This window comes from Alexandromys fortis, unplaced genomic scaffold (assembly GCF_014885135.2).
Source record: "Alexandromys fortis isolate MF-2015 unplaced genomic scaffold, M_Fortis_MF-2015_v1.1 scaffold_329, whole genome shotgun sequence".
NCBI lineage: Eukaryota > Metazoa > Chordata > Mammalia > Rodentia > Cricetidae > Alexandromys > Alexandromys fortis.
In genome coordinates this window covers 549,894-577,116 of record NW_026068249.1, presented here as the reverse complement: position 1 = coordinate 577,116, position 27,223 = coordinate 549,894, and the positions used below count along the sequence as shown (strand labels likewise).

The following is a 27,223-nucleotide window of genomic DNA, read 5'->3' as shown; positions in this document are numbered from 1 at the left end:
TTCTCCACGGCAGACAGTTTACTCCTTTAGGATTGTAGGAGCCAAGAGTAAAGCTGGATATGGATATCGATCTAGACCTGGGTCATGTTCAGTATCCCTTTCAGAGCTCTCCAAGCAGAGTGTTCTGCAATTATTCGTGTGCTCCTGATTTTGTTCCCGTAAAATAGTCCTTAGAGAGAACATAGTTCCAAAAGAAACAGTGTGATCTTGGCAGAGACAGCTCAGCTCCAAGTACTCAGCAGTTACGTAACCACACAAAGCCCTCTGGTGCTCACAGAGACTAGTAATGTGAGCCTCTCAGGTCCAGGTCATCCTCCCTCCCAGGTGAGTTCTCTAACTAGCCACCTGGTTGTCGGACTTTTGGCTACTGCAGTGATTGCTATGGGGATTTAATTACCTCTGCTTCCCAAAGCAATTCATTTTCCATACTGTCAAGTGATCTTTGTGAAAATGTAAGTCAGATTATGTCACCTCTGTAAAATCTTTCAATGGATTCTCTTTGCTTGAGAACAAAAGACAGACTGCTTCCCGGGTCCTGTGTGATCCTACCCAGGCTTTGTTCTGCCACTCAGCTGCATCTTAACTCCTCAGTTCTCCAGCAGGAGCTTGCTAGTCGCTCCTCCTGCACTCCGTGCCCTCTCTACTTCTATACATGACCCCTCCATCTTCCTAAAATACTCCTTCTGTCAACTAATTTATTTTCATTTTCTGGATCTCCTTACCAGTGACATCACTTTCCCCCGGAGCCCTTCTGGACATACAATTAAACTATATTTTCCAGCACTGTACATTAGGCTATGGATAGTAGGAGTGATTTTTTTTTTTTCCGAGACAAGGATTCTCTGTGGCTTTGGAGCCTGTCCTGGTACTAGCTCTTGTAGACCAGGCTGGCCTGGAACTCACAGAGATCCGCCTGCCTCCACTGCCCAGCTTGTTTTCATACCAGACTGAGAGGCAGTTGAGCTGCTTCTGTTTTCTTCCATTCCCTGCCCTACTTAGGAAGGACAGGTTTTGAAGGTGATGCAGTCATAGTATACAAGAAGTTTGGAGCCAGGCGGTGGTGGTGCAAGCCTTTAATCCCAGTACTTGGAAGGCAGGCGGATCTCCATGTGTTCGAGACCGGCCTGGTCTACAAGAGCTAGTTCCAGGACAGGCTCCAAAGCCACAGAGAAACCCTGTCTCGAAAAACCAAATAATAATAATAAAATAAAAGCCAAAAGAGAAGAAAAAAAACACAAGCAGTTTAATTTTTAGGCCAGGCAGTGGTGGCACATGCCTTTAATCCCAGCACTTGGGAGGCAGAGGCAGTGAATCCCTGTGAGTTCGAGGCCAGCCTGGTCTACAAGAGCTAGTTTCAGGACAGCTAAGGACTGTTACTCAGGGAAACCCTGTCTCGAAAAAAAAAAAAAAGTTTGACTATTTTAGGAGAAAATTGGACCCTGAAACAGATCTAAACCCCAAACCCATTAAGCTAATGAGTGTGAGCATGTCACACAGTTGTCATGTGTCTGGATATGCCTTCTGTTTGCCTCCCTATAAACCCTGCTTCCTGTAGGTACTTCAACGTGCCAGTCTACTCTCTAATTGTCCTACTTTAAAGATTTTAATTATTTTTAATTACATATATGGGGTGTGTATATATATGTGTGTGTGTATGTGTGTGAGTGAGTGCAGTGGCAGAGGCCAGAGATATGAAATTTCTTGGAGCTGGAGTTAAAGAGCTGTGTGCTGCCTGATGAGGGTGTGAAAAATTGAACTTGGGTCCTCTGCAAGAGAAGTACTCACTGTTAACTCCTGAACTAGCTTTCCAACCCCCTTCTCCTCCTCTTCAATGAAGAAAAAGAATGCTCACATCAGAAAACAGAAATACTTTATTAATTATTTATGACTAGAAAAATTCCCAGTAAATGTCTTAAACGTTTAAAAGAATTCCTACTATAACAGGGAATCTGACTTACTTCATTACTCATCAACTAATGATGAGTTTGTGACTTACTTCATTAGTTGATGACTTGGCTTTAGTTCAGGAGCTCAAAGGTGTTAGGAGTTGGGGTTTGTGCTTTTGGTGTTCTGATTCTTGTCAAAGATACATTAACTGGCTAGAGACACTGTACCTACTGGACTACTTGGAAATCTCTCAGATTGCCACAGCACTCCCCCCACACCTTTTGGCTTCACTTCAAAGAGCTGTTCAATTGTTAGTACTCTGGTGTAAATACGTTATATTCTCCATGATGACAGGCTGCAGTGTAAAAACAAAAACCCTTAAATACATTTTCCATCTCCGCCACTCCCACATCTCACATAGTAGCTCCTAGGGCTCAAACTCTTCTCTTCAGTTCAGTATATTAGAGGCATATGACCTCTTACTCATTTTTATATGCACTGGTGTTTTAACATGGGTGTCAAGTCCCCAGGAACTGGAGTCACAGACAGCTGTGAGCTGCCATGTCGGTGCTAGGAATTGAGCCCAGGTTTCCTGGAAGAGCAGTCAGTGCTCTTAACCACTGAGTCATCTCCCCAGTCTCTTTTTACTCATTCTTTGCTTTTTCTGTTTGGGGATTGGAAGATTAAATGTACTCAATTCGTACATGATTGGTATGTTTTACCAAGATAAACCCTTAACTGTTAACTCTTGTGTGTGATGCTGAAGTACCCAGAGCTCTCCACAGGGACATTTGCATTGACTGATTTTGGTTGCTTCCTTATGATATATAACCCAATTGCCCCTCAAGTCCATAGCTTAAGCCCTGGCAGTGTGTGCTGATTAGTTTTTGTCAAATAGACCCAAACTAGAGTCATTTAGGAGGAGAATATCTCAGCTGAGAAGATGCCACCATCAGATCGACCTGTATGCGTGTTTGTGGGGCATTTCCTTATTGATTGTGTGCAGGGTCCAGCCCTCTCTGGGCATTGCCACCCCTGGGCTTTGTAAGAAAAGTCACTGAATAAACCAGGGGAAGCAAACTAGTTAAGCTGCTTCAGTTCCTGCCTCAAGCTCCTGCCCTGGCTCCCTTGATGATAGATTCCAACCTGTAGGATGGAATAGACCTTCCTCTCCAAGTTGCTTTTGTGTTTTACCACAGCTACAGGCAGCAAACTAGGACACAGTGTATCCACTGCCACCTAGTGCCAAAAAGCCTCACCTAATGCTAAGGTTTCCCAGAGAAGGTCCCCACATGCCTCAAGACCCTTCAAGGAGCCCAGAGGAATCCCATGCACATTTATCCTGCCTAACAGTAGAATGCAGGCCAGGCAACAGGTGACAGTTCTTTCCTTGTGCCAATGAGAAGTACCAGTCACTGTGTCCATATGGCTCCAAAATATTTCCTCCTGTTTCCCTCCTATGTCCCTAGACACATATAAATAAATGTCTTTGACACAATATACGGTGGCTTAAGTATGTGTTATAGTGGAGAATTCGAATGCTCTTCAGAATACATGGTGGCTTAGATAATGTGTGTTATAGCAGAGAATGCCAGTGCTCTTCCCAATACACAGTGGCTTCGGTATGTATGCTATAGCGGAGAATACCAATGTTCTTCACAATACACAGTAGCTTAGATATGTGTGTTATAGCGGAAAATGCCAGTGCTCTTCAAACTCACTTTCCTCCTGGGAAGTCAACTCTACTACATTCTTCGTCTTCCCATAGAGTTGTGTGTCAGAAGGTGATGGAGTCAAGACAGTTGGTTACTAATGAAACCACTGCTTTCATACTTGAATCTTTTCCTTTTCCCACTTTGGTTTTTTGAGACAGGGTTTTTCTGTGTCGCTTTGGAGACTGTCCTAGAACTCGCTCTGTAGACCAGGCTGGCCTTGACCTCACAGAGATTTACCTGCCTCTTCCTCAAAGAGCTGGGACTAAAGGTATGTTCTACCACTACCTGGAAGACTTGGATCTTTTAATAAAAGATCCCCATGTCATTTCCATATTTTCCAACTTGATGCGGTGGAGCAGAGCTTCCTAAATCCCTGAGTATCACCAAAACTAGAGGCTCCCATGAATAGGATCTCCTGGTTTAGGCTTCACTTCAGTGAGAAATATATTGCAATTTTTTCGGAGGCACTAGTAATCTCTTAAGAGCTCTTCTAATTGAAGGGGACAAAGCACCTATAAAGAAAACTAACAAAACAATATTTAACTCTAATTTATCACAAAGACACTGAAAATCACCCAGGTTATGCAGCAGAAGGCTGTTATCACCTAAAGCCACTTCCCAAACACAAGCAACTATGTTGTGGTTAGCGTGTTGTTTTTTAAACCTTTATTCTCTTATACATTATATCCTGACCACAGTTTCTCCTCCCTCCACTCCTCCCAGTCCATCCCCTCCTGTTTCCCACCCCACCCCCCAAAAAAAGAAGCAGCAGAAGCAGACTTCCCAGGGATATCCACCAAACATGACCTAACAAGATACAGGACTAACAAGCTTAGGCACAAACCTTCAAGGCTGGACAAGGCAACTCAGTAGGATGAAAAAGGTCTCAAGTGCAGGCAAAGGAGTTAGTGACAGCCCTACACACACTCCTGTTGTTGGAAGTCGCACAAAAAAACACACCAAGCTACACAACAATAACATATTTACAGAGGACCTAGCTCAGACACTTACAGGGTCCCTGTTTATTGCTTCAGTCTCTGTGAGCCACTATGAGCCCTGCTTAGTTGATTCTGTGGCCCATGGTCTCTTGTCTTTGAATCCTCTGGCTTCTGCAATCCTTCCACCTTCTCTCTTTCAGGGTTCCCCTGGATCTGCCTAGTGTTTGGCCAGTTCTGTGCCACCATTGCCCCAGCATGTCTTATAGATTGTAGGTTGAAGGTTTTGTAGCTAGGTTGGTGTCTCTGTCTTAATGCTGGGAGCCTTGCCTGGTTAGAGAAGATGGCCAGTTTGGACTCGTGTCCCCCATTACTAGGAGATTTCACTTGGGTCCCTTGGTATTATTTTGAGAACTGGTAGGCACTTTAGATTTTAGGGCATAACTGAAGGAAGCAGGTCACTGGTGGTACAGCCTTGAAAACCCTATCTTGTCTCCAGCTCTTTCCTCTGTCCTGCTTCCTGCCCATCATGGGGTGAGCAACTTCTACTGCAGTTCATGCTCATCGCCCCGGTCACCAGAGGTGCACAGCAATGAATCATCAACTGTGAATTGAGATCCCTGCAACCATGAGCCAACAGCACCTTCCTAAGTTGTTTCTTTCAGGTGTTGGTCACGTTGACAGAAAGTCTAACCATAAATCTATCTTGGAGAAGAAAACTTGTTAGTGTGATTAAACCTTTGTGGTTTGGGAGAATTTGGAAAAGTTCAGAGTGACAAACTAGGAGGACCCAGAATGTTGTTAGAAATGCTTAACGGGCCATTCTGGTGAGACCTCAGAAGGCTAGAATGCTGCTAGTAAAGGTGAGAATAAGGTCTCTCTCGGGGAATTGGATTACACATCATTCATTCTAATCCCAGCAAAGAACTTATTTATATTTTAGTAGTATCCTGAGTCTTTGTATGAGGCTGAATTTAAAGATTCATACTAGTTATACAGCAGAGGACATTTCAAGCCAGCCTGAATTAAAATGGTATGGTTATTACTAGCTTCTTTTAGTCAAATCTATAGCAAGAATTGTTACCAAAAGCAAAGTGTTAAAATTTGAAAATCTTTCACTTTGAGCAGAAACAAAACTAAAGTTGAAGCCAAGAGGAATGTGGCTGTTAAGAGATTAGGGCCATTAAAAATAAACTAAGTGAGCCGGGCAGTGGTGGGTGGATCTCTGTGAGTTCAAGGCCAGCCTGGTCTACAAAAGTGAGTCCCAGGACTGCCAGGACTACATAGAGAACCCAGGTCATGAAAAACAAACAAAAGAAAAAGCAGCTTAAGTAGACTATATGTTGTTGTGCATGTCTAGCAATGCCAGCCAGCACTTGGTAGATACGAGGCAGGAGGATCAAGAATTTACGGCCAACCTCAGCTGCATAGCAAGTTGAAGTTCAGACTGACTATATGAAACCCTGTCTCAAAAGATAAAGAAGTTGAAGCAGCAACTCAGTGTAAGAGCACTTGTTGCTATTGCAAATGGCCTGGATTTCATTCCCAGAATCTACCTGGTAGCTCATGACTTTCCTTAACACTAGTTCGAGAGACTCCAACACCTTCTCTGATCTTCACAGGACTAGGCATGCACATAGTGCATATATACATACATGCAAACAAAACACTTATGCACATAAACCCGTAAACAAAACAGCCAAATATTTGGCATTAGTACAACAGAAAAGTACCTGAGGGTTTCTCAGGAATTGGCTAGCTGCCACCCATGGTAGGCACATGGGTATAAAGGTTTCAATTCATTCAAAAATTTTGCTTTGAGAGCCGTTCAGTTAGGACCACCTAGGAAAGTGTTAGCTCACGTTCATCCATTCATGTATTTGGAGGCCATTGAAGAGGATTAGCTACTGCTTGAACTACCAGCAGACCTTGACATTGCCCATGTGGTACTGGAGTTCCAAGCATGTAAAGTGTAACAGTTGTGGGATTACAGGCTCTCCCTCTATTTCAGAGGAAAGTCTAAAAGAAGGCCAGTGTATGGATGGCAGGGTCAGAAGCCCCACGGGAAATCTCTGACAGTGTATGAAGTTGCAAGAGTGTGTGGAATTGCAGTGGAGACTCTAGAAAGTAAAAGAGGCCACGGACATAGAGCATCTGCCATGGAAAGCCTTGGGGGGTTGTGCAAGGTCTAGAGAAAGCCACGTGGGCTGCAAATGGCCCGTGCCTTTGGAGCTCGCATGGCATCACCATGCACCGGAGTACTTTGGGAACGAGCTGCAGGACTACATGTCCTGCTGCCTTACTCTTACTCTGCTCCAGGCTTTCTTTGTCCATCTATTCCACCCTCTTGGAAATGTTTACTTGTGTCACATATTAGAATATTTCTTGAGTTTTATGGGGGTTTACAGTTAAGAGTTTAGATCTGAGGAAATGGAATGTAAACTTTTGAGAAATGCATTTGAGCTGGATATGGTGGTTTGGGCCTCTAATTTCAGCATTTGGGGAGCTGAGTCAGGTGCATCACAATTTTGAGGCCAGGAAAAAAAAAATTTAGCTGGGCAGTGGTGGCGCACAGGACCAGTGGTGGTCCCAGTTGCTCAGGAGGCAGAGGCTGCTGGGTCTGCGGTGCAAGTTCCAGCACAGTCAGGCTACAGAGAAACACTGTCTTGAAACAAAAAAGAAAATGTTTGAGGTCAGGCTGGAACATAGCAAGACCCTGTCTCAAACAGAGAGGGTGTTAGGGGGAACGTGTGCTTTGCATTATAAGAAAAACAATACCCTTTGAGGTCCCATTGTGTGGATATGATGTATCCGGCAAATGGGTGTGTGCACAGAAGGCTTGTTCCCTTCATGGTGGCACTATCAGAGGCTGACTGGATAATCAAGGTCCTAATTTCAACAATGACTGAATGGACCATTAAAGGATATGGCCTAGAAGGAGGCCCTTTTGAAGGGTATAACACATTCCTGGAACTTCCATGGAAATAGATTTCCAAGGAAAACAGGAAATTTGTGCTGAACAGCCTCATCAGTGTCTGAAAGAACACTTCATATGGAGAAGTGCTTGCTCAGCTGGTTATTGTTGAATGAGTGAGGGGTCGTGAGTCTCATTTGGCCTTTGTTTTGGGAATATGACTCATTCAGAGAATGTTGTAGGGCACAAGCAGGGCCTTCCAATAATGCTGCTAAATGCTTTAAGCAACTTTCAAATAATGTTCTCCATTCAAAACCATCCACTGGATATTTAATGCAAGTGCTGAGACCACAGTAGAAAGCTAAGCAGAGTCAGAATTCTGAGTTAGCCATTGCTAGGGTATTCTTTGTGAACATAACTAACAGCAGATGCCTGTGCCCAAAGAGTACCCAGATTTTGCCCCACTTCTTCCTCTATCAATAGCATCCTTTTCCCCCTGTGTGCCACATTTTGTATTCTGCATACTCCAATCTTCTTCCAAGTCCTAGACATCATTCTTGACACCACTACAGCTTTATTTTGGTCGGGGCTCAGGTTAAGGTTGGGCTGCACACATGGACTCTCCGTTGGATACAGGTGTCAAGGCTGAGCTTCGTGGGTAGTGGCAGGTGCATGAGGATGTTCTTACTGTGAAGCTTAGTGGTGCCAAGGGGCCCGGTCATGTATATGGGACAGGAGTACACGCCCAGGCCAGCTGAGACTGGTGTGTTACTGGCACCCCGGGCTTGTGTGCTGACGCTGACAGGAGGCAAAAGGCTGGGTTGGCTGGAAAAGCTGTCCTGCAAGGCCCCATCCATCTGGTCCCACTCCGCATGATGAAGCTGTAACCCGATCAGCAACAATCCCATCTCAGGAACCTTGGGATTTGGGCCATTCTCCACCTGGGGGTGCCAGAAAACAGGCAAAGCTATGAAGATGAGATGAGGGTCAGATCAGGGTCAAGGTCAACAGGATGGGGTGTAATCACATACTTTGAGGTGGAATGGGGAGCAGAAAGGATGATGCCAAGATACCCGGATATGCAGAGGGTGGTTGTTCAGCTCCTGACGTTTAGGTGGGAGACTGCTGGAGCCAGAGCCTTGGATACCAGGAAGATTGGGGCTTGGCACCCTGGACTTCAAGACCGCCTCCCAACGCAGTGCCAGGAACAGACGACGAGGGTGGCGAAAAGCTGACAGGTGAAATATGCGCTCTGGTTCATTGGCATTTTCGCTCGTGCCACTGTCCAGGTAGCGAATCAATAGGTGCCCACGGCGGGACAGTTGTCGCAGCCATTGCCAGGGTAGCTGTGGCCCAGCAGGCGCATGAGATCTCCAAGGCCGAGGTAGGCGTCCTGCCCAAAGAGCATGGGCCACTGCAGCACAGCGACTGGAGGTACATGGGGTCTCACCCTTCAGCTGCTGCAGTAAACAGTCAAGGTCACGCTGCAGTATGCTCACCAGCTGCTTCAGTTCCAGCACCTCTGTCTCTAAGAAGCCCTCCAGAGGCCTGTGAGCATTGGGCCCCAGCACCGCCCACGGGGTGATACACTGGCCTGAGTGATTACGGTTGGATAGCAAAGCCTGAAGGGCCACCAGCCTCTTCTTGGCTTGCACCAGGCGTTGCCGAAGTCGCCTTTCTTTACGCTGGTTGATTCCTCCACAAGCTGAAGGAACCCATATGGGTGAACACTGCTGTAGCACGCTCAGGAGAGCACGACTCTGGCGTCTCAATAGCCAGGACTTAGGCCCTTCATTCAGTCCGCAGACACGAGGTTCAGCTGGTATGGGCAGTAGGTGCATCCGGGCCTTGCACTCTGTCCTGGCATCTAGTTCCCCTAGCTCTTAGGATTAGAGGTAAGGAACAAATAGTTTCTCCCCACCAGACCCAATGAGGCAGGCCTTCCTCTGACCCCATAACTACCAACACTGCCCTCTCATACCTTCATTGGTACAGATGTTATTTGCACCCCTGTGGAGACTCAGGGCAATGCACTATTCCCCACCCCAGGGTGGATATTTGCCAGAAGCTTACCTGGACTAGGCATCAGAGTGGCCAGCAGATACTGAGGTGTGTGTGGCTGGACCCCGCTCATGCTTTTGGGATCCAGGCAGGTTCGTGTCAGGCTAATCAGGGCCTCTCTGTCTCCTGGGTCCCTCAGAGAACCTCCATAGAAAACTGAGGCTGCAGACAAAGTCAGAATTTCAGTCATTCCAGTTTCCACCAGTCCTCAAAGCAAAAGTATGCATTTATCCATCCCATGCATCCTGGCCTTCAGACTTCCATCCAGCCCACCCGTTTCCATGTCTTCTGGGGTCCGGACACCATATGGAGGCCAGGAGGAGAAGCTCACCAGCCAGCTCCAGCAAGGCAGCACCGGGGTTACTGAGACTGGCCCATAGATGCTCTTGGGTCTGAAGAATCTCGGTCAAGGTTACTTGACTCCTGGGTAGGATACAGAGAATACAGTGTTTATAAAAATATACTGAGGACTCTCACATCCTTCAGTGTGAATCGCTCTCCTGAGCTCTCACTTAGGAGGGCTCACAAGACATTACTACTTTGTACCCCAATACAACTTGCTTTCTACTGCAGTAATCATTTTCCCCTAGAAGTCTGTTCCACCTCTTAGTCTAGTAAGACGTGTCACCAGCCACCTGGTTGTCTAAGAGGAAGTCTAGGAGTCATCCTTATTCTTCACCATAGATTTATTCTGGACCCCACCTCTACCCTAGACCCTGCCGCCCATATCATGATCACTTTCTTAGAGCCCCCTGAGAAGCTGTTTTTTTTCTCCAGGCCCACCTCTGTCTGTTCTTCACATTCAGTCTGGGTGGTGCTTTCCACAGATAGGATCAAGGTTCCTGGCTTATTTAAAACCATATTTAAAAAGATATCAGAGACTTCCTGATATCTTCAGGATAACCCAAGGCCTTTTGCCATGGCCCTAAAGGCCCTTTGTGATGAGCTTCCCCTTTCTCTATTCCATCCCCAGCATGTGCACCTCAGCCACACTGAAGTCATTTCCTCTGCTTAGAAAAAGCCCTGTTTTTACCCAACTGGCTTCTGCTTTTAAGGCTTGGTTCAGAGTGAGATTGCAAACAAAGTCCGGGGAGAAAACCTCCTTGCCTTCACTCTTTGGAAGGTCCAAAGATGGGTTTTCTCATGCAAGTATAAGGAAGGTACTCATGTGTGCTGGGTGACTGACCAGGACTGGCGGCTCTCTCACCAGCGCCCCCTGTGTGCTTGCAGCTTTATCCCATAGAGCTGCCGGTGTAGTAGGAGACCGTGCAGGAGGAACAAAGGCAGTGTCCGACTGAAGGGTTGCATGCAGAGTCCTTGCTGCAAATCCACACTGTCGATCAAGATACGGTGTAGTTCTAAGGACTGGTCCCAGAAAACAGTCATGGAGTGCTGGATCAGCACCCCTGTGGAGGAAGCAGAGTGCTGAGTCAGCACAGTCCAGTCACTCTCCCTCCTGAGGACTTGAGAGCTCCCAAAGGGATGCTCCTTACCTGGCAAGGAAGCACTGGCTTCAGTAGATACAATCAGCCAAAGACGGAAATCTCTGTGGATAGTGGCCACACTCCTGTTTTTTGGTTCAGCTAACAGTTCCGAGTCTGAGACCACTAAGTTTAGATAAGGGGCTGAAATGAATCCTCAGGTAATTGGTAGATTGACCCACAAGTCCAAGGGCCATATTCAAGACTGGGACAACAGGAGTCAGACACAAGGCCAAAGGCATAGGCTTCACACTTGGAGATCAGCCGTGAAGCTCTAGGATTCAAGCTCAGGGTCAAGTGTAGGATAGGAGCCTCAAAGCCATCCCGAAGCAGGACACTTACCCTTGGCTCCATCCAGCAGTCCCAGCAAGGGCTGTAGCAGTTCTCTTGGCCAACGAGGCATCAAATGACAGTTATCCAGCACCAGCCAGTGCCCCTGGAGCATAGCCTGGCATAGAGTGTTGACTATAGTTGAGACAGGATCCCAATCTTCAGAGCCTAGTGCGATGACATGCAGATGCTTCTGTGTCTAGGGACCGTTAGAAAGGAGACAGAGTAACTCAAAGTGATCTTGAGGTGACTTGATAGACTCAGAGTTATGCCACAATAATCCTAAAGAATCTGTGTGATTATGTGATTTAAATAGACCCATAAGGATGATGGGCCAGAGTCCCACACTCTATCCCAGCCCATAGAAGCCCACTCACTCTGGGTCAAGAGACTAGATACAAACCTCATGGTTGGCAGCTAGTTTCCGGATGACAGTCACAGGATGCAAAGTGGCTATAGGGTGGCCAGATGGTGGCAGCAAGATCAGTATGGGCTGAGTAGCCTGACTGTGTTCAAATATCATGGTAGGGGCACCCAGGTCTTCATCTAGGGGCCGACCTAGTAGGCTGGTGGTGAGGTCTGCTAGGGCAGCTGCCAGGCAATCTGGTCGCAGTACACGCCACAGTATCAGCTTCTGGAAGAGGCTAAGTGGTTCAGAATTAGGACCAGGTGCAGGACCCAGCACGGTGGATGATAGTGACAGGTAATCCTGCCACACACTGGAGTGGCCTGCCAGGGATGCACGAAGCCCAGCAAATGGGGACAGCAGCTCCAGTGCTCCACATTCTTGCCAGGCTCTTAAGCCTAACCAGGCTGGCCTAGCCATACCAGGGCCCTGTGTGTTATGGCCTGTGCTGGGAGAGGCTGACAGGCCAGGCCACAGCGCCAACCTCTCTAGCTTTGGTGTCTTCTTTGTCACTTGCAGCAGGGCAATAGCACCCAGAGCACCCACCAAGGGTGCTTGGGTCAAACCGAGGGCAGCCACGGTGCTGCTCAGCAGCTGGCGGGTTAGGTGGATTTTCAGTTGCAGCAGATGGCTGGGCAAGTCCTCTCCGTGGTGACTATCATGTGGTTTCATGCTGTCTAGAGCCCTCCTGGTGACTGTTAACCAGTTTTCTAAATTCATACAGAAAAATGGAAGCAGTTTCTGTAGTGAGCTTAGGGCCTCTACCACAGCGATTCCATGAGAAGCTACCTGCCGGTAGGGTGCCCACAGTACCATCTCCTCCAGCTTCTGCTCTTCTATCTCCTCCATCTGGGCATTCAGCTGACATATCTTTGCCTGAGTCCTCACCATTTCTCTCAGAAACTTGGACGGTTTCTGACGCCTTTGGTACTGAAGTAGCAATATCGCCAGCAACCGTTCCTGCATGTGGTAATTTGTTGGATGGATCTGGACCTTTGTGATGGTCCCCAAACATCCTCTCCAGCTCTGTACTTGAACTTTCCCCATGTTTTTAGCCACCCCACAGACTGGGCCCCCAAGCACCTCAGCAGCCATCACAGCTTCATAGGTATCCACTGCTCTGATTTTGAGGTCCTGCCAGCGGGTCTCAAGCTCTGGACGCTCTCTACACAGGATTTCGTGCAGCATCTGTTCTTCTAGTATTTCCATGTTCAGGCCCAGATCCAGAACATTCAATCCTTTCAGCAATTCACAACCTAGTACTTGGGGTCACATGGAAAAGGCTAACTCACTCGTGTCAGAGTCAAGGGTAGAGTAGACAGGAAATTTGGCTTTCCATCACAGTTCTGAGCCTGCTCTGGGCCTAGGTGAATGAAACCCTCTTTAGGATGATTCTAGGGGCCTACAAAGTTATGCTGCCCTCTGGTCTTACCTCGTTCCAAAGCATGGATTGGAAGGGTCGTGCTCAGATAGAGACAAAAGCCAGGTTGCACATGGGGTGGACTCAGATCCTCCCTCGACAGCAGCCAACGAAGTTCTTGGCACCTTAGGCTCAGCTCCATATTTGTCAAGAGCACAGGCAGGCCTGTGACAGGAAGTAAGAACAGCTGTCCCCAGTGCCAGCATCCACGCACCAGTCCCTGCACAAGGTCTGCTTCTAATCAACTTTCTCTCGGCTAATAAAACGGCTCAATCAAGATTCTTCAACATGGTGGGATGTAGGATCAGAGCTGAGGCCAGATCAGGGCCACAGAATTAGGGAAAAAATGGGAGTTGTGGTTCTCACCATTGGAAGCCGCCTCCAGGAGCTGAGGCCCCAACTCTGGGTCAGCACCCGAGAGGACAGTAAGGCAGGGAGGTGGAGACTGAGTCTCAGATGGTGTACTTGAGTTCAAACTCTCTATCTCGTTCTTTTCTTTCTCTGCTTCTTGCTCCTCCTTCTCTTTCCCCTCTTCACTCTTGTTTTCCTCTGTCTTCTGCTCTTTTGTTTGGCCATTGGCTTTGTTTCTATCCTCTTCTTCTTCGTCTTCTTCATCATCACCTTCGTCTTCTGTTTCATCCTCACTGTCTTGGTTTGTCACATGGTACTTTGCTGGGATGGAAAGATACAAAAGAGTGTTCCTTAGAGGAGGAGCTTGTTTTCTGAGGAGTTCTGGTTACCCAGGGGAGGATTCATGAGTGGAGGTCTAGGGGAAGACAGTTCAGGAAAGCTGCTTTAAGTTCTATGACTCAGTTTTCACATCTGAAAAATTGGGTTGATATTAGTGATATCAACTAATATTGTAGTTGCTCTGGAGATTGTGATAATACACAGTATGAACCAGCACATGACAAGCAATAAATGCTGGGTGTCGTCATTACTCTAAATTCTAAGGAAAGGGCTAGTCATCTCTAAATTTTGACTCCTTTTCTGCCCGTTCTATGGGTTGGTTAGAACCCTTATCTTTTTTTTTCTTTTTTAAACATAAGGTATTCTGGCAGTAGCAACTAAATAGAAATGTCCTCCCTGATAGGGAAATTGGTGCCTGGAGCAGTGGCTTGTAAGTGAAGGGCTATAAACTATTGCACTAGAAAACTCATGGCTGTGATGTTGTAAACCACAAAGGAGTTCTGAGGAACAGCCATTCCCTTCCCAATCCCTTTTCTCCTGCAAGAAACTTTCTAGGTTCCCTTACAAGTGGAAGTTGCTCAGGCCTACAGTTTGTTGCCTTCATTTTCTCTTGCTAATAAATTCCTGCAAATTTAGCTGTTTAAGTCACCATTTATTATCCTTAAGTACTGGCGGCTAGAAGTCCAGCACAGCTAGATTCTCTGCTCAGCCACACACTGGGCTTAGAAGGTCTCATCTGGGGCTAGATGCTCTTCTTCAGGCTCAGTAGATTATTTGCTGTTTGGTTGTTGTTGTTTTTTTTTTAAAAAAAAGATAGGATCTTGTGGTTTCCAAACTGTTGGGCTCAAGCCATCCTCATGCTGTGACTTCTTGAGTATCTGAGCCCACAGATGTGTACCACTGAGTATCTGAGCCCACAGATGTGTACCACTGAGTGTCTGAGTGTCCAGCCCCAGATGAGACAGGCTCCAAAGTACAAACACTGTCTGGAAGAAAAAAAAATCTGGATTTGAATTTTTTCTTTTCCTTTCTTTTCTTTCTTTCTTTCTTTTTTTTTTTCAAGACAGGGTTTCTCTGTAGCTTTGGAGGATATCCTAAAACTAGCACTTGTAGACCAGGCTGGCCTCGAACTTACAGAAATCCACTTGCCTCTGCCTCCCGAGTGCTGGGATTAAAGGCGTGTGCCACCACAGCCTGGCTAAAGATGGTAATCTTGGATTTGAATATTTCTATGATCAGTTTTAAGTTTTCTAAGGTCTGTATCTTGACAATCAAACCAACTTTTAAAGAGATAAAGCAAGAATTATGAAAATGATAATAGTTCATCAGTCCGTTTCGTTGTTCCATTTGTAAATCATGCGGTGACTTAACTTCCTTTATTGTAACTATGTTTCCCATTTATTTATTTTTGTTTCCCACTATTTCACGTGGAAAAAAGCTCTCTCTTTTAATTAATTCCTCCTTTAAAGAATTTCCAATTTTCTCACCAAATCTTCCACCAATGATGAAGATGTGAGGCTGATTGCTGCTGCATAGAAAAAAGAAAGCCTGACTGCATTTCCAGGCTGTTACCTAGTTTGGCAGAAGCCCAAGAAGGGGTTCAGGGGGAGCCTGCCAGGTGAGAAGAAAGAAAAAAACTAGCCAATAGGGCTGTGTGTAGCTCTGGTCTATGCAGGTAGCTGCAAAGCAACGGGCAAATGGCTCTTTTTGTGAATTTGTACCCCAAACCCTGGGCACCAGATGTACCATGAATAATAAAAAAAAAACAGAGACTGGGATTCAAGCTGAAGATCAGAAAAGCAAACTGGCCATCCACTGGCTCTTACCTCCACCTCAGACCAAAATGGACGATCATGCCTCCATGAATCCTCAAACTGAGGCTGAATTTGAGACCTGTCTCCTCCTGTCTTATATGCCTCCCTAGTACAGGTTTCAAAGGCATGCAGCACCACTGCCCAGCCTCTATGGCTAACTAGTGTGGTTGCTGGGATTAAAGGTGTGTGCCATCACTGCCTAGCCTGAATGGCTGACTATTATGACTGCTTTGCCCTCTGATCTTCAGGCCATCTTTATTTATTAAAACACAAATAATATATTACTATATTACAAATAATATAGGTCCCTTATTCAAACATAGCCAATGATATTATTTTCCAAGAATTTCTGAATGTTGTATTAATTTGGGTAATAAAATATTACCCAAAATTATAAGTTTCAGTTGCAAGCAAAATTTCCCATGGTGTTGAGTAGAGCAGAGACATGGAAAATCATGGCTTGGCTAGCCGTGTAGATTTAGGGCCATTGTAACATGAGCTAAAACCAATTAGACAAAAACAGTAAATGAGAACAAATTTATTAATATCATTCAGGCTGGTAAAATATATGTGTTAGCCATAAAAATTCAGTATCTCTTCCATGAAAGGGCAGATCATAGGAAGTTGAGAGTGCTGGGGAGCTCAGACACCCCAGAAGCATAATGCCATACTCATGCCTACCTCTGCTCTTTTTAGGTGGTGCCAACAACGTGTTCTGTTTCTGAGGTAGTGGGTTCAGCCAGGCAAGGGCCTGGTTGCTAGGGTCAAGCAGCAGAGGCCAACGATAACTTCTGTAGTAGATATGGCTTCGTAGCAGCAGGCCTAACAAGCGGGCTGACCTCGCTTGGGGCTTCAGGTCTCTGTCCCACTCCTGCTGTTCAGATCCACAGCTCAGTAAGGTCAAAATCCTGAAGGGAGTACATGTGGGCACCAGAGGGTTCTTTGGTGGCACCCCAACAGATTTCTGCTTCAGTGTCTGTGCCACATCATCTGGCTCCAGGGCTTCCTCAAAGCCCTGACACAGAGACAGCCATTTTTCCAACAATTCTTGGCGCCGCTGTGGTGGGAAGGGACCCAGATAGACAATAGCGGCTGAACACAAGAGGGCATCTCCAAACACAGTCTTGCAGTTATCCTTTATCTTCTGGTGTGGAGAGGTAACCACAACATAAATAGACAGTAAGGTAGGGAGGCATGTGGATGGGCAGACAGAAGGTTATCAAAAGGAACAAGGCAATGCATAAAGTATGGAGAGGGAGGCATGGAAGGACAGAAGAAGCAAGGCAGATGGTGGGCTGTACAATGAACTGGGCGAGAGACATTTGGGAAGGGCTTGTTACCTGGAGCTGTTTGGTCCACATGTGCATGGGTGTGAGCAGTGCAGACTTCATGGGCCATTTGTGATACTGTCCACATTGTGCCTGATTTAAGGTCTCCATGACAAGATTATGAGAGGCTAGGGCATCTTCTAGCTTCTTCGTAAGAGACAAAATTTGCTCCCGCAGATCATGGGCCTGAAACTGGAACTTGCCTAGACGGGCCTGCTCCCGAGCCAGTGTTGCCTCCACCTGCCGCAGCAGCAGGCCAGTGGGCAATCCCCTGCGCTGTGCCAGCCCGTAGCGCAGAACAGCCCAGAGCCAGATGGCCAGGTTTGCTGCAGGGATGCTTACTGACCTCAAGGCTGCATCTCTTATACCTGGAGCTTTCAGAGCTTGGTTTAGCTTTATCAGCTCTGAGTCAGTCAGCTTCTCCTTGGGGAAGAATACCAGTTCCTGGGAGGACGTGTGTTAAGAGGAAGACATGATTGGCCTTGACTCAATGGGCTAACCCTGCCCAATTCTTCCTTTATGTGACCCCTCTCCTTTTATGGTACCTCATCTTCCCTACCTGATAAAAATCTTCAGTACATAACAGCTGCTTGGCATTGGCCCAGCCCGTCTCATGGTGAAACAATTCACACAATGCATCCGTCACCTGGACTACAGAGTCTGGAGGGGCTCGATAGCTTCTTATCTCCTCAAAGTCAGCTACCTGCAGCTGGCTCAAAGGACCTAGAAATGCCTTGCCCATCTAAATGAAAACAGATGCATGCTGCAGAGATCCTGCCATGTTCTGCTCATTCTTTAGGATGTTTCCAAGAAGACTCGTCTCTCTTAAGGCTCCTCATGAGGGTCCATCCCCAAGCCACCCTATAACCTTGTCCTCCCTGCCAAGAGCCCCTATTACTCACCCTACTCTGTCCTCTGACTATCCTAGGAGAGGTTGTTCTCTCCCCAGAAGAGCAGGCAGCAGGAAGAACCTACCTGTTCCAGGAAAGCCTCCTGTTGAGCCTGGAGGGCATTTTGCTGCTTGACAAGATTTTCAATGAGGCTCTCCTGGTGTTGGCATTCTGCCATCTTCTGCTTGTATAGGAGTTTGCTTTCCTCTAGCTGGCTTTGATACATCCCAACATTCTGTGAACAGAGGTCCAGACCTTGCAGCTCCATTCCCTGGGCTGTATGAGACTACCCTCACAGATAGCATGAATGTAACAGAGTGACCTGGTCAGACTCCCAGTAGGCCATAAGAGCTTCTGCTCTGGGTCTGTGATTTATACATCTGATAGCAGAACCTTAAGTGTATGTGTGTGTGGGGGGGTGCTTTTCCTGTTGTCTGACTTCCATACAAGTAACTCCAAAGTTCGTGTAACTATTCTGCTACATCTCTTCTCTTCCCAACTCCTTAGCATCAGTTGTTGGAGAACACTGTCCCTCCCTCTGCAAGCTTTCTCCTTCCCTGGCCTTTCTTCTTTTGCCATCCCTAAACTACTTCCTTCAGAAATGTTTTCAGGTCCCCATTTATTCTCATCCTACACTTTTTTGTTTGTTTTTTGTTTTTTTGCAACAGGATTTCTCTGTGTAGTCCTGGCTATACTGGAACTTGCTCTATAGACCAGGATGGCCTTGAACTCAAGAGATCTGCCTGCCTCTGCCTCCTGAATGCTGGAATTAAAGGCTTGCATCACCATCATCCGGTCCTCATCCTCCACTTCTGTACATCCTTAACATCACGGTTTTGATCCACTGTACTATTGTAGTAGTGTTTTACTATACCATATCATTATTCTAAAAACTCAAATCTCTCTATAGCCACATTTCTTCCCAGCCTTACACTATGTGTCCATATACTTAACCTTTCATGCTCAACCTCTCCAACTCTAAAAATCTCTAAAATGAATGTGTTCATGACTCCTTATCTGTCTTACAATTTTACTCCCTTCCCTGTGTCCTTTTTCCAAAAAACTCTGACAGAATATACTCAGATTGCTCACAGAAGAAATCTCGTTGCTACTCTTGATTCCATCTCTTCTATCTCCTCAAACCTAGCTCAGTTTTTTAGATCTTTTCATTAGACCTCTTGAATGTTTCTTATCTCCATTCCCAATGTCTGTTGACACTTAGAATCTCTCTTGAAATGCATACCACTTTTCCAACTGGTGCTTTGGTTTCTTTTCTTATTCCCTTCCTCCAATCATTTGCCATAGGGCATCCTAATTGGTTTTCTTTAAGTGACTCTCATTGTCTTTGTGTCTTCTTGGCTGCTACTCTTCCCAGGCTCATCGTCTTATTTCCCTGAGCGCCACACTCCCCAGACATTCCTGACTTCAGTTCTAGTGTGGGGGATGATTTCTAGTCTATGTCTCTTCACTCACACTGACGCTTCAACCCAGATGCTCTTCCTCTCCACCTCCTTTTATACATGTCCAAATATTGCCTAGGGAACAACTGCATTGTTGTTTACATTTTAAAGGAATTTTGAACATCTACCTCTGCTGTGGGATAATGCTTTTGTACACTGTAAAGATTTGTCACTCATATTGGTTTAATAAAACACTGATTGACCAGTAGCCAGGCAGGAAGCATAGGCCAGGCAACCAAACTAAGGGAATTCTGGGAGAGGAAAGGCAGAGATTTAATCACCTGCCAGACACAGAGGAAGCAAGATGAGAATGCCTCACTGAGAAAAGGTACCAAGCCATGTGGCTAAACATAGATAAGAATTATGGGTTAAATTGTAAGAGCTACTAAATAATAAGCCTGAGCTAAGAAGCCAAACAGTTTATAATTAATATAAGCCTCTGTGTGTTTCTTTTGGGACTGAATGGCTATGGGATCAGATATGACAGAAATACTGTGTACACATCTTGTTCTACACATGTTGTATTATATACTGAGACTTCCTCCTCTTCCTTTTCCTCCCCTTCCTTCCATTCCCCTTTCTTCCCTCTCTGAAAAACTCTCCTTGGTATATCTTAGAGCACTCTGGACTTTCTCTTTTATAATATAAATAACTGTTTGAAATTGCCGAGACAAATCTAAAGTATGTCCCTTAGCCTCTTTGGATCTCTGTTTTCTCATCAGTAAATCGGAAAGGGACAGTTGCTTCCTGTGCAAGGAATGTATTAATATTTTTATCTACCCATCAGTCTATTCATCTATTTACATGTAGATATAAACACAAATATAAACATAAACTTTGAGGGCCTGGGCAAAACTTATATAGAGTTCAATTAATTTTGTTGGTGATACTAATGAATAAATGAACTAATTGAGTATGAGAAAGGGGAAAATTGGAGGAGACCAGACTGTTTCTAGGGATTTGGCTTAGATGATTAAGGGAATGATAGTGTCATTTGTTGAAGTGGGAAATACTAAAAGGATGTATTATTAAGACCATTTAGTGAATGACCAAATAACCCCTGAGACTATAAATATCTCTTAGCTATATTTGGAGCTTCCTATATTATGCTATAAGGAAACAAGAAATAACAAGACTTTTCAATAAGATCACTAATTTTTGGTATTATTTATCTTGAGAAAATGTAGGACCCAAGGCAAGACACTAGAATTTAGGAAATGTAAGAAAAGAGACCCTGTTTATTTTGAACTTTCTACCAGCCTTCATTCCCCATTTTGAAACTCATCTGAGTCTTGAAGTTGAACCTGGTCAGCATAGGATGACCAGGATAGGAAGAAGGCACCAGCACCTTGAGAACTCCATGGCCCCAATTTACACAGAACACTATGGAATTTATGTAACATAGGGAAATCCTCTGCTCACACTGATATGAAGAGGCCGTCTAGGTACGACAAGTTTCAAGGGCTGAAAGCTTGCTAGGAAGTTGAGCAGACTACCTAATTGAGAATGGGACACCAGTTCACTACTTAGCAGCTAGTCCTCAACCTTTTTCAAAGACTTACGTGGTGTAAACTAAGCAAAGTGCTGTTTCAAAGCCATTGTAAGAAAAACAAAACTTCTCCCTGGTTTGTAAAAACACCTCAAGTGCAGCATTTGGCTCGGAAAGGAGTAACAACTCCCATCCCCACACTAGTTTTAGCACAATATGAGAGGTTTATTTATTCAGAAATGATTGGCTCTGTATATCAAAGCAAAAAGATTAGTGTTTGGACCAGAAAGGAACTGCATTTGGGTTAACATCCAAGTGGAAAGAGGAGATTGATGAGCAAGTGGAGCATGTGTGGGAAGAAGTAGGGGGAACAAAGGAGATGGCTCTTGGAAATACCCAACAGCAGAAGTCAACTAAAGAAATTTAGGACACCAAAGTCTGATATACCATTTAAATATGTTTCTGTTTCTTTTTCTGCAGTGTATGTTTCCCCTCTATTTCCATTTCTCATCCACATTTTCTCATTGTTCACCACAGTCTCATACATTTGGTGTTTTTATTTTTTGAAAGTTCAAAACAAAGTGATATGAAGGGAAATGCAGATGACTCAAGAGGGTAAGGAATTCCAAGATCTCAGAGGCATACCAAACTGTATCGAATCAAGGCAGTCAAGGCATCCAGGAGCAGACACTTGAGATTTCTGTGTTAGAAAAGTACATCTTGTCAAACTGTATCATGGGAAACTTTGGGCCCTGGGCTCTAATGGAAGAGACAGCAGGGATCAGAGTGACCCTCCATGAAACAAGAGAAACAAGAGAAACAAGAATCAAGATTCACTTATGTTGATTCTGCCCCAGTCCCTTTTTGTTTTCTTGTTTTGACACAACTGTGTAAATCTCACAGTCTTCTCCCTCTTTACCTTGTAGGAGCCTTTTAGCCGCATTTCCAGGTCACTTAGCAGGTTAGTTTGGGTGCTGTGCCTCTCAACCAACAGCCTCAGAGTCTTTAGGGCAGAGTGGATACTGGAAACACAATATGCCAGTGAGTGGACTCAAGAGAGTGGAAAGAAGTAGATTGCAGGGATGGGGATGCTTACCGCTGGGCCTTCATTCTCATCTTCAGGATCATCTGCTGCTGCAGCAGCAGGAACATGTCCAAGAAGTCCAGGAATGTCTTAGGTGTGACAAGTGGCAGTGCAGGGCAAACATGCTGATGATAACAGGCAGATGAAAGGTGGATGAGAGCCATGATTTTGGCAACATTAGGAATGAAGGCCTTGATATCTGGGCACTTTAAAGAGCCTGAAATGGATATAGTTTTAGTCTGGCCTTGTAGGATTGAAGAGGAATGAGAAAGGAAGGAAAGCAGAAAATATCAGTCAGGAAGCAAGGAGAGGGAGGAGAAGAGCGAGAGGATGGGAGAGACTGCCCTGAGCAGTAGCTCTCACTAGCTGGTTGGGGTGAGTGGTAGGAGCAAATGGAAAGTGGCTCACCATCATCAAGAGGTAGACTCTGAGCATCCTCTAGATGGTATTGGGCAATCCTGACGAGGGAAGCTTGGTCCCAGGGTTCATAGCGGTCAACATTGGCAATGGTCAGTTGAAGGAGCTTCAGGAAAAGAGTAGAGGGCAGCTGCTTTTGGGCTTGGTCATCTCCCATCAAGAAGAACATGTGCAAGTTGCTACATACTTGCTGGTAGAACCTGTAAGTCAGGGACTCAGCTGTCATCTTTCTTTAGACCTGTTTACATATCCACCCCACCCGTTAGCCCACATTTTCAGAGTTCTCATGACAGCCTATAGATTTTCTCTTGTCCTTTTAGTCAGGAAACAGTAAAAGCAGAGCTGACATGGATGGATTCTGGGCCTTACCTATGCAATACTGTGTCCTTCTTAATGATGAGTTTGACCACAGGGTTCTCCTTGGGGAGATGTTCTTCGATGTTATCCAGATCTGCCTCTGTGTACTGGTCAGGAAAGCTACCTGAGGTTGCCAGGGCCACCAGCTGGTGAAAGATAGCAACATTCACAGTCTCAGGCACCAGAAGAGCCACTGGCTGGTTTAATACTCCAGCACACCAGCTGGCATCTCGGAGACACTGGAAAATAGCTTCCTCTGACTCAGATGGCAGGTGAAAGAGGTGAGCCTGACAAATGCTAGAAGCCAGACTGACGGCTGTATGGCGCCCAGTACCCCGAGTCACTGAGAGCAGCAGGCCATGCTGCCGGTGCCTAGCCAGAACTCGGACCAGGCGGGCCACATGCTGGGTCATCATGTGGCCCTGAGTGAGGTGAGGATTCAGCTTCAACCGGACAGCTGAGGCAGCCAACTGCTTTTCCAGAGTTTCCCACTGCCGCTCCAAGTACAAGTTGGGGCTCTCGGGGTTAGATCCTAGTGTAAGTTCCAGACTGAACACTAGGTCTGAGGGCTTCTCCTGGGGATAGAACAACAGCACGGGTAGCAACAAGGGTAAACTAAAGTCCATCTGGGTTGCTGTCTGCCACTCACTCTTGGGTGTCTCTGACTGGAGCTTACCAATAGAAGCTGTTATCTCTTCCTCCTGCTGAGCCATCTGACTTACACTTCCTGTGTTCTTGTTTACCAGTCTTAGGGGTAATGGTGCTAGACTGCTGTCACCGAGAAATGAGCCTGTGGTGATCTGAAGACCATACGGGTCCTCTTCTTCCTCTGACTCACTGTCACTGCTGCTTAGGTCCTCCCACTGGGCTATTTCTCCTTCCGATTCTACTTCGGGCACTTTTTCCTCCTCCACTTCCTCCTCAAAGTCCTTGACCAAGGGCTGAGACTCTGGCCCACAACAGAAGACACTCTGAGCTATTTCTAGAAGCAGCTTAGCACAATGGGAACGTTCCCTATCACTGTTCAGCCGGTCACAAAATGTCCTTTGTGCCTCATGTAACCAAAGACGCACCACAACGCGCATGGACATCATGATAGTCAGGCGAGTTCCACGTAAGCCGGACACCCGGCGCAGATGCTCCTGGTGATGGAAAGAATCTACAAATCCTCGTGAGCCCATTCTGGTAGGCAGCAGCTGCAGGCTTTGCAGAATGTGGCTCACAGAATGCAGGGAAAAGCGGTAATGTGGGCGGAGAGGGGAAGGCATGAAGCAGTTGCACACAGCCTCCCAAGCCTCCACCGAAGCTCTGACGAGGGCTCTTGCCAGAGTGTGCTCCCGCTCCACAGAGGGGAAGCGCTCCAGCCAGGCTTGGATACTAGGTACATGCCTTCTCAAAAGGCTGTCCTGGCTCATGCTGTCCAGGGCCAGCACTGTGAAGAGTCGGAAGAGACGTGGACAGAGTGGGCGCTCAGAGTAGCCTGGCACTGTAGCAGTGGCAAGGAAGTTGACTGTAGGCTGCAGCGTCTGTAATTCCAAGGTGTTTCGAGCATAGATGGTGCCTTCCATTGCCTGGCGCAGAGTCTCCAGCACTGGCTGGCAGCTCTTCTCTGGGTCTGTAAAACATTGAGATGAGCATTGAAAGGCATTTGCAAGTCCACACGGAAGTACCCAGTGTACCTCCTATCCCTGCCTCCTCTCTTTCCAGCGCACAGAGTATTCTGTGTGCCTGATGATTTGGCACTTGGTAACCTCTGAGCAAGTTGCTCTCTCTCCACACATTCCTAAGTGAAATATGTCTTCTCTCTCCTCCCTTAGATCCTACTTACTCATTGCCTAAAGGAAATGGATACTGTAATAAGATTTTTCAAATGAGATGTTAGAAACTGAGTCAGATCCCAATTAGAAAGTACAAATCATCTTCATTATAGAACGTACAGTTATATCACACCTATGATTTGATCCAGTCATGGTGGTACATACCTATTGTCCCAGCATTTGGCAGATAAAGACAGGTGGATCAAGAGTTCAAGGCCACCTTTGGCAACAACTGGCTTCAGGGTCAACCTGGACTACAGGAGAACTTGCCAAAAAAAAAAAAAAAAAAGCCAGGGAGATGACTCAGTGAGTATGACTGCTAGCCAAGCAAGCCTGACAACTAGAATCCAATCCCCATGTCAAACAGCCAGCACACCTACTGAGAGATGGGAAGTAGGAACAGGAGAATTTCAGGGAAGCCAGCCAGCCTGAGTACATAACACAGCATTGAAGCAAGAGAGATCCTGCTGCCTTAGGAAGGAAAGAGAGAGCCAGTTCCTCAAAGTTGTTTCTTGACCCCTATACACATGCTGTGGCACAAGGTGCACCTGTACACACACACGCATGTACACACACACCCCACAACTAAATAAAATTTTATATGACTTTGATATGTGATTTACAAGAGAGAGGCAAGGAAAATGAGAATGGAAATGGGAAGGGAGTAAAGATACATATGTATAAAATACCATAACAAAACCCATTATTTTATATCCTAATATAAAAACATTAAAGAGAAAGATGTGATTTACAGCCAAATATATATTTAAACATATGGTGGAGTCCTAACAATGCGGACACCTCTGTAAACCGCCATTTCAATGCTACTGAGATTTCATCAGCCCTAAAAGCTCCTTCGTGCTCCTCCAGTCATCCTGCCCCGTCTACGACATGCAGATATTGCTCTACAGTCACCCCCACTCCGTCTACCACCATGCAGACATTGCTCTACAGTCACCCCCACTCCGTCTACCACCATGGAGATATTGCTCTCTAAACTGAGTTCTACCACTGTCAACTATGCCCCTTACAGAAGTTTGTATAAATGGAATCATATAGTAGCTTCTTGATCATACTGTTTTCTTTCACTTTGCCGGCTTTTGACAGTCATACATTTTTATATAACAGTAATTTGATATATTATTATACAACACATAATATTCCAGTACAAAAATGCCACAATTTGTAGATCCATCAGCACATGAAGGGGTATTAGGTAAGTTCCAGGATTTGGCTTTTCTAGATAATGTTTATCCATGTATTTTATTTAGGGACACATGTTTGATTTTTGCCTCAGGCAAATACAAGAAAACAACAATATTGTAATATAGTTTCTTGTTTCTCCCCACTTTTCCTTCTACCTGCATTCAAGGGGCATAGTTGGCAGTGGTAGATGGCGTTAGCAGTAGCTTTCCCCTCATTTCCTCCTCCCAGCTCCTCACCAGAACTAGCCAGGTGCAGATCTTCCATCAGGAAAAGGAGTGAGCCTTTGGAATCCTGGTAATACCCCAGGAATGAGCCGGCGGCTTGTGTTTGACCGTGGACCCCTCTGCTCAGCACGTGACGAAGGTGGGCAGAACTTAAAGCAGAGTGAATGGGGCTGTGGATGGAAGGGTGACTTGGCTCCACTAGCACCTCCACAAAAGCTGACTTCCCTGTGGCTATCTCTCCAGCAAGCAGCACTGGCTGTCCATCTGATAGAAGCAGGTTCACCACATACAAAAGCCGTTCGGTCTGCAGGATTGGATCAGGGCTTACTGTGGCAGCTCCAAATTGGACAACAGTCAAGCAGAAAATTAGTTCTAGGGAAATTGTCTTAAAGCTGTTCTTGTTTGTCTGTTTTTCAAGACAGGGCTTCTCTGTAGCTTTGGAGCCTGTCCTGAAACTAGCTTTTGTAGACCAGGTTGTGCTTGAATTCACAGAAATCCGCCTGCCTCTGCCTCCCAAGTGCTGGGATTAAACGCATTCACCACTGTCACCTGGCTCTTAAAGCTGTTCTTAAAGAACAAATCATGTATTCTTGTAATTGTGGAAACACCAGACTATGGGAACTTCTGGGCCTCAGGAGGACCTCAAATGTGGGCCACCCTCTAGCTTAGCTCCTTAAGCCTCAACCCAAACTATTTCCCCACTGTCTCCATACCTGGGAAGAGGGCTGGAAAGTACCCAGGTTTCCTTTGACACAGCTGCTCAGGTACTGGCCGGCAAAGGGGACCAGTGTTCCATCTTCAAGGTTTACATGTAGATCAAACACCAAGGCTGAAGGAGGTGGCTCAGGGTAGTTGGATAGGGAACTAATAAAATTCCTCATGAAGTTATCAAAGAGAGGCCAGTGCCTGCTCAGAGGACACATAGGTAAGAGTCAGATAGTCATAAAAGTTCCATCTATGACTTTCATATACTCCACCATATCCCCCACTGTAATGTTCCATGAATTTTAATCACCACAGACCAGTCTACATCAGTTCTTTCGTACACTATACTTCCCATTCTTGTGGTACCTGGATGGAAGGTGTGCTCCAAAGCCCCAGATTGTGGCGAAAAGAAAGCTGCTGATAGCCAGCAAATGTCTCCTCTGCTTTTTAGTCATGCCGTTGCTATCAGACTGGACCCTGCTTTTTGAAGATTTGAAGCTTTGTGTTGCAAGATCGCTGCCACTAAAGTCCTCTGCAATGGTCACCATGGTCAGAATAGGAATCCATCGAAAAAGAAGATGGAGGGAAAACAG

General features: G+C 45.9%; 1 protein-coding gene across 1 annotated transcript in view; it reads right to left on the bottom strand.

Moving 5' to 3' along the window:
• Positions 1-1,155: 1,155 nt before the first annotated feature.
• The window catches only part of Dnhd1 (dynein heavy chain domain 1), a 68,999-nt gene continuing 42,931 nt past the window's right edge, over positions 1,156-27,223 (bottom strand). Inside the window, exons 22-43 of the mRNA XM_050131335.1 lie at positions 26,997-27,162; positions 26,639-26,831; positions 25,938-26,229; positions 22,691-24,293; positions 22,313-22,521; positions 21,917-22,121; positions 21,740-21,842; positions 17,957-18,106; positions 17,541-17,723; positions 16,994-17,425; positions 16,335-16,797; positions 13,516-13,821; positions 13,162-13,314; positions 12,813-12,991; positions 11,727-12,689; positions 11,336-11,522; positions 11,006-11,119; positions 10,720-10,918; positions 9,844-9,935; positions 9,525-9,674; positions 8,525-9,333; positions 1,156-8,392 (exon numbers count right to left, since the gene is read on the bottom strand). Coding sequence (XP_049987292.1) covers positions 8,042-8,392; positions 8,525-9,333; positions 9,525-9,674; positions 9,844-9,935; positions 10,720-10,918; positions 11,006-11,119; positions 11,336-11,522; positions 11,727-12,689; positions 12,813-12,991; positions 13,162-13,314; positions 13,516-13,821; positions 16,335-16,797; positions 16,994-17,425; positions 17,541-17,723; positions 17,957-18,106; positions 21,740-21,842; positions 21,917-22,121; positions 22,313-22,521; positions 22,691-24,293; positions 25,938-26,229; positions 26,639-26,831; positions 26,997-27,162 — 7,502 coding nt within the window. The 3' untranslated portion in view covers positions 1,156-8,041. The remainder of the gene's footprint in view (positions 8,393-8,524; positions 9,334-9,524; positions 9,675-9,843; positions 9,936-10,719; positions 10,919-11,005; positions 11,120-11,335; positions 11,523-11,726; positions 12,690-12,812; positions 12,992-13,161; positions 13,315-13,515; positions 13,822-16,334; positions 16,798-16,993; positions 17,426-17,540; positions 17,724-17,956; positions 18,107-21,739; positions 21,843-21,916; positions 22,122-22,312; positions 22,522-22,690; positions 24,294-25,937; positions 26,230-26,638; positions 26,832-26,996; positions 27,163-27,223) is intronic.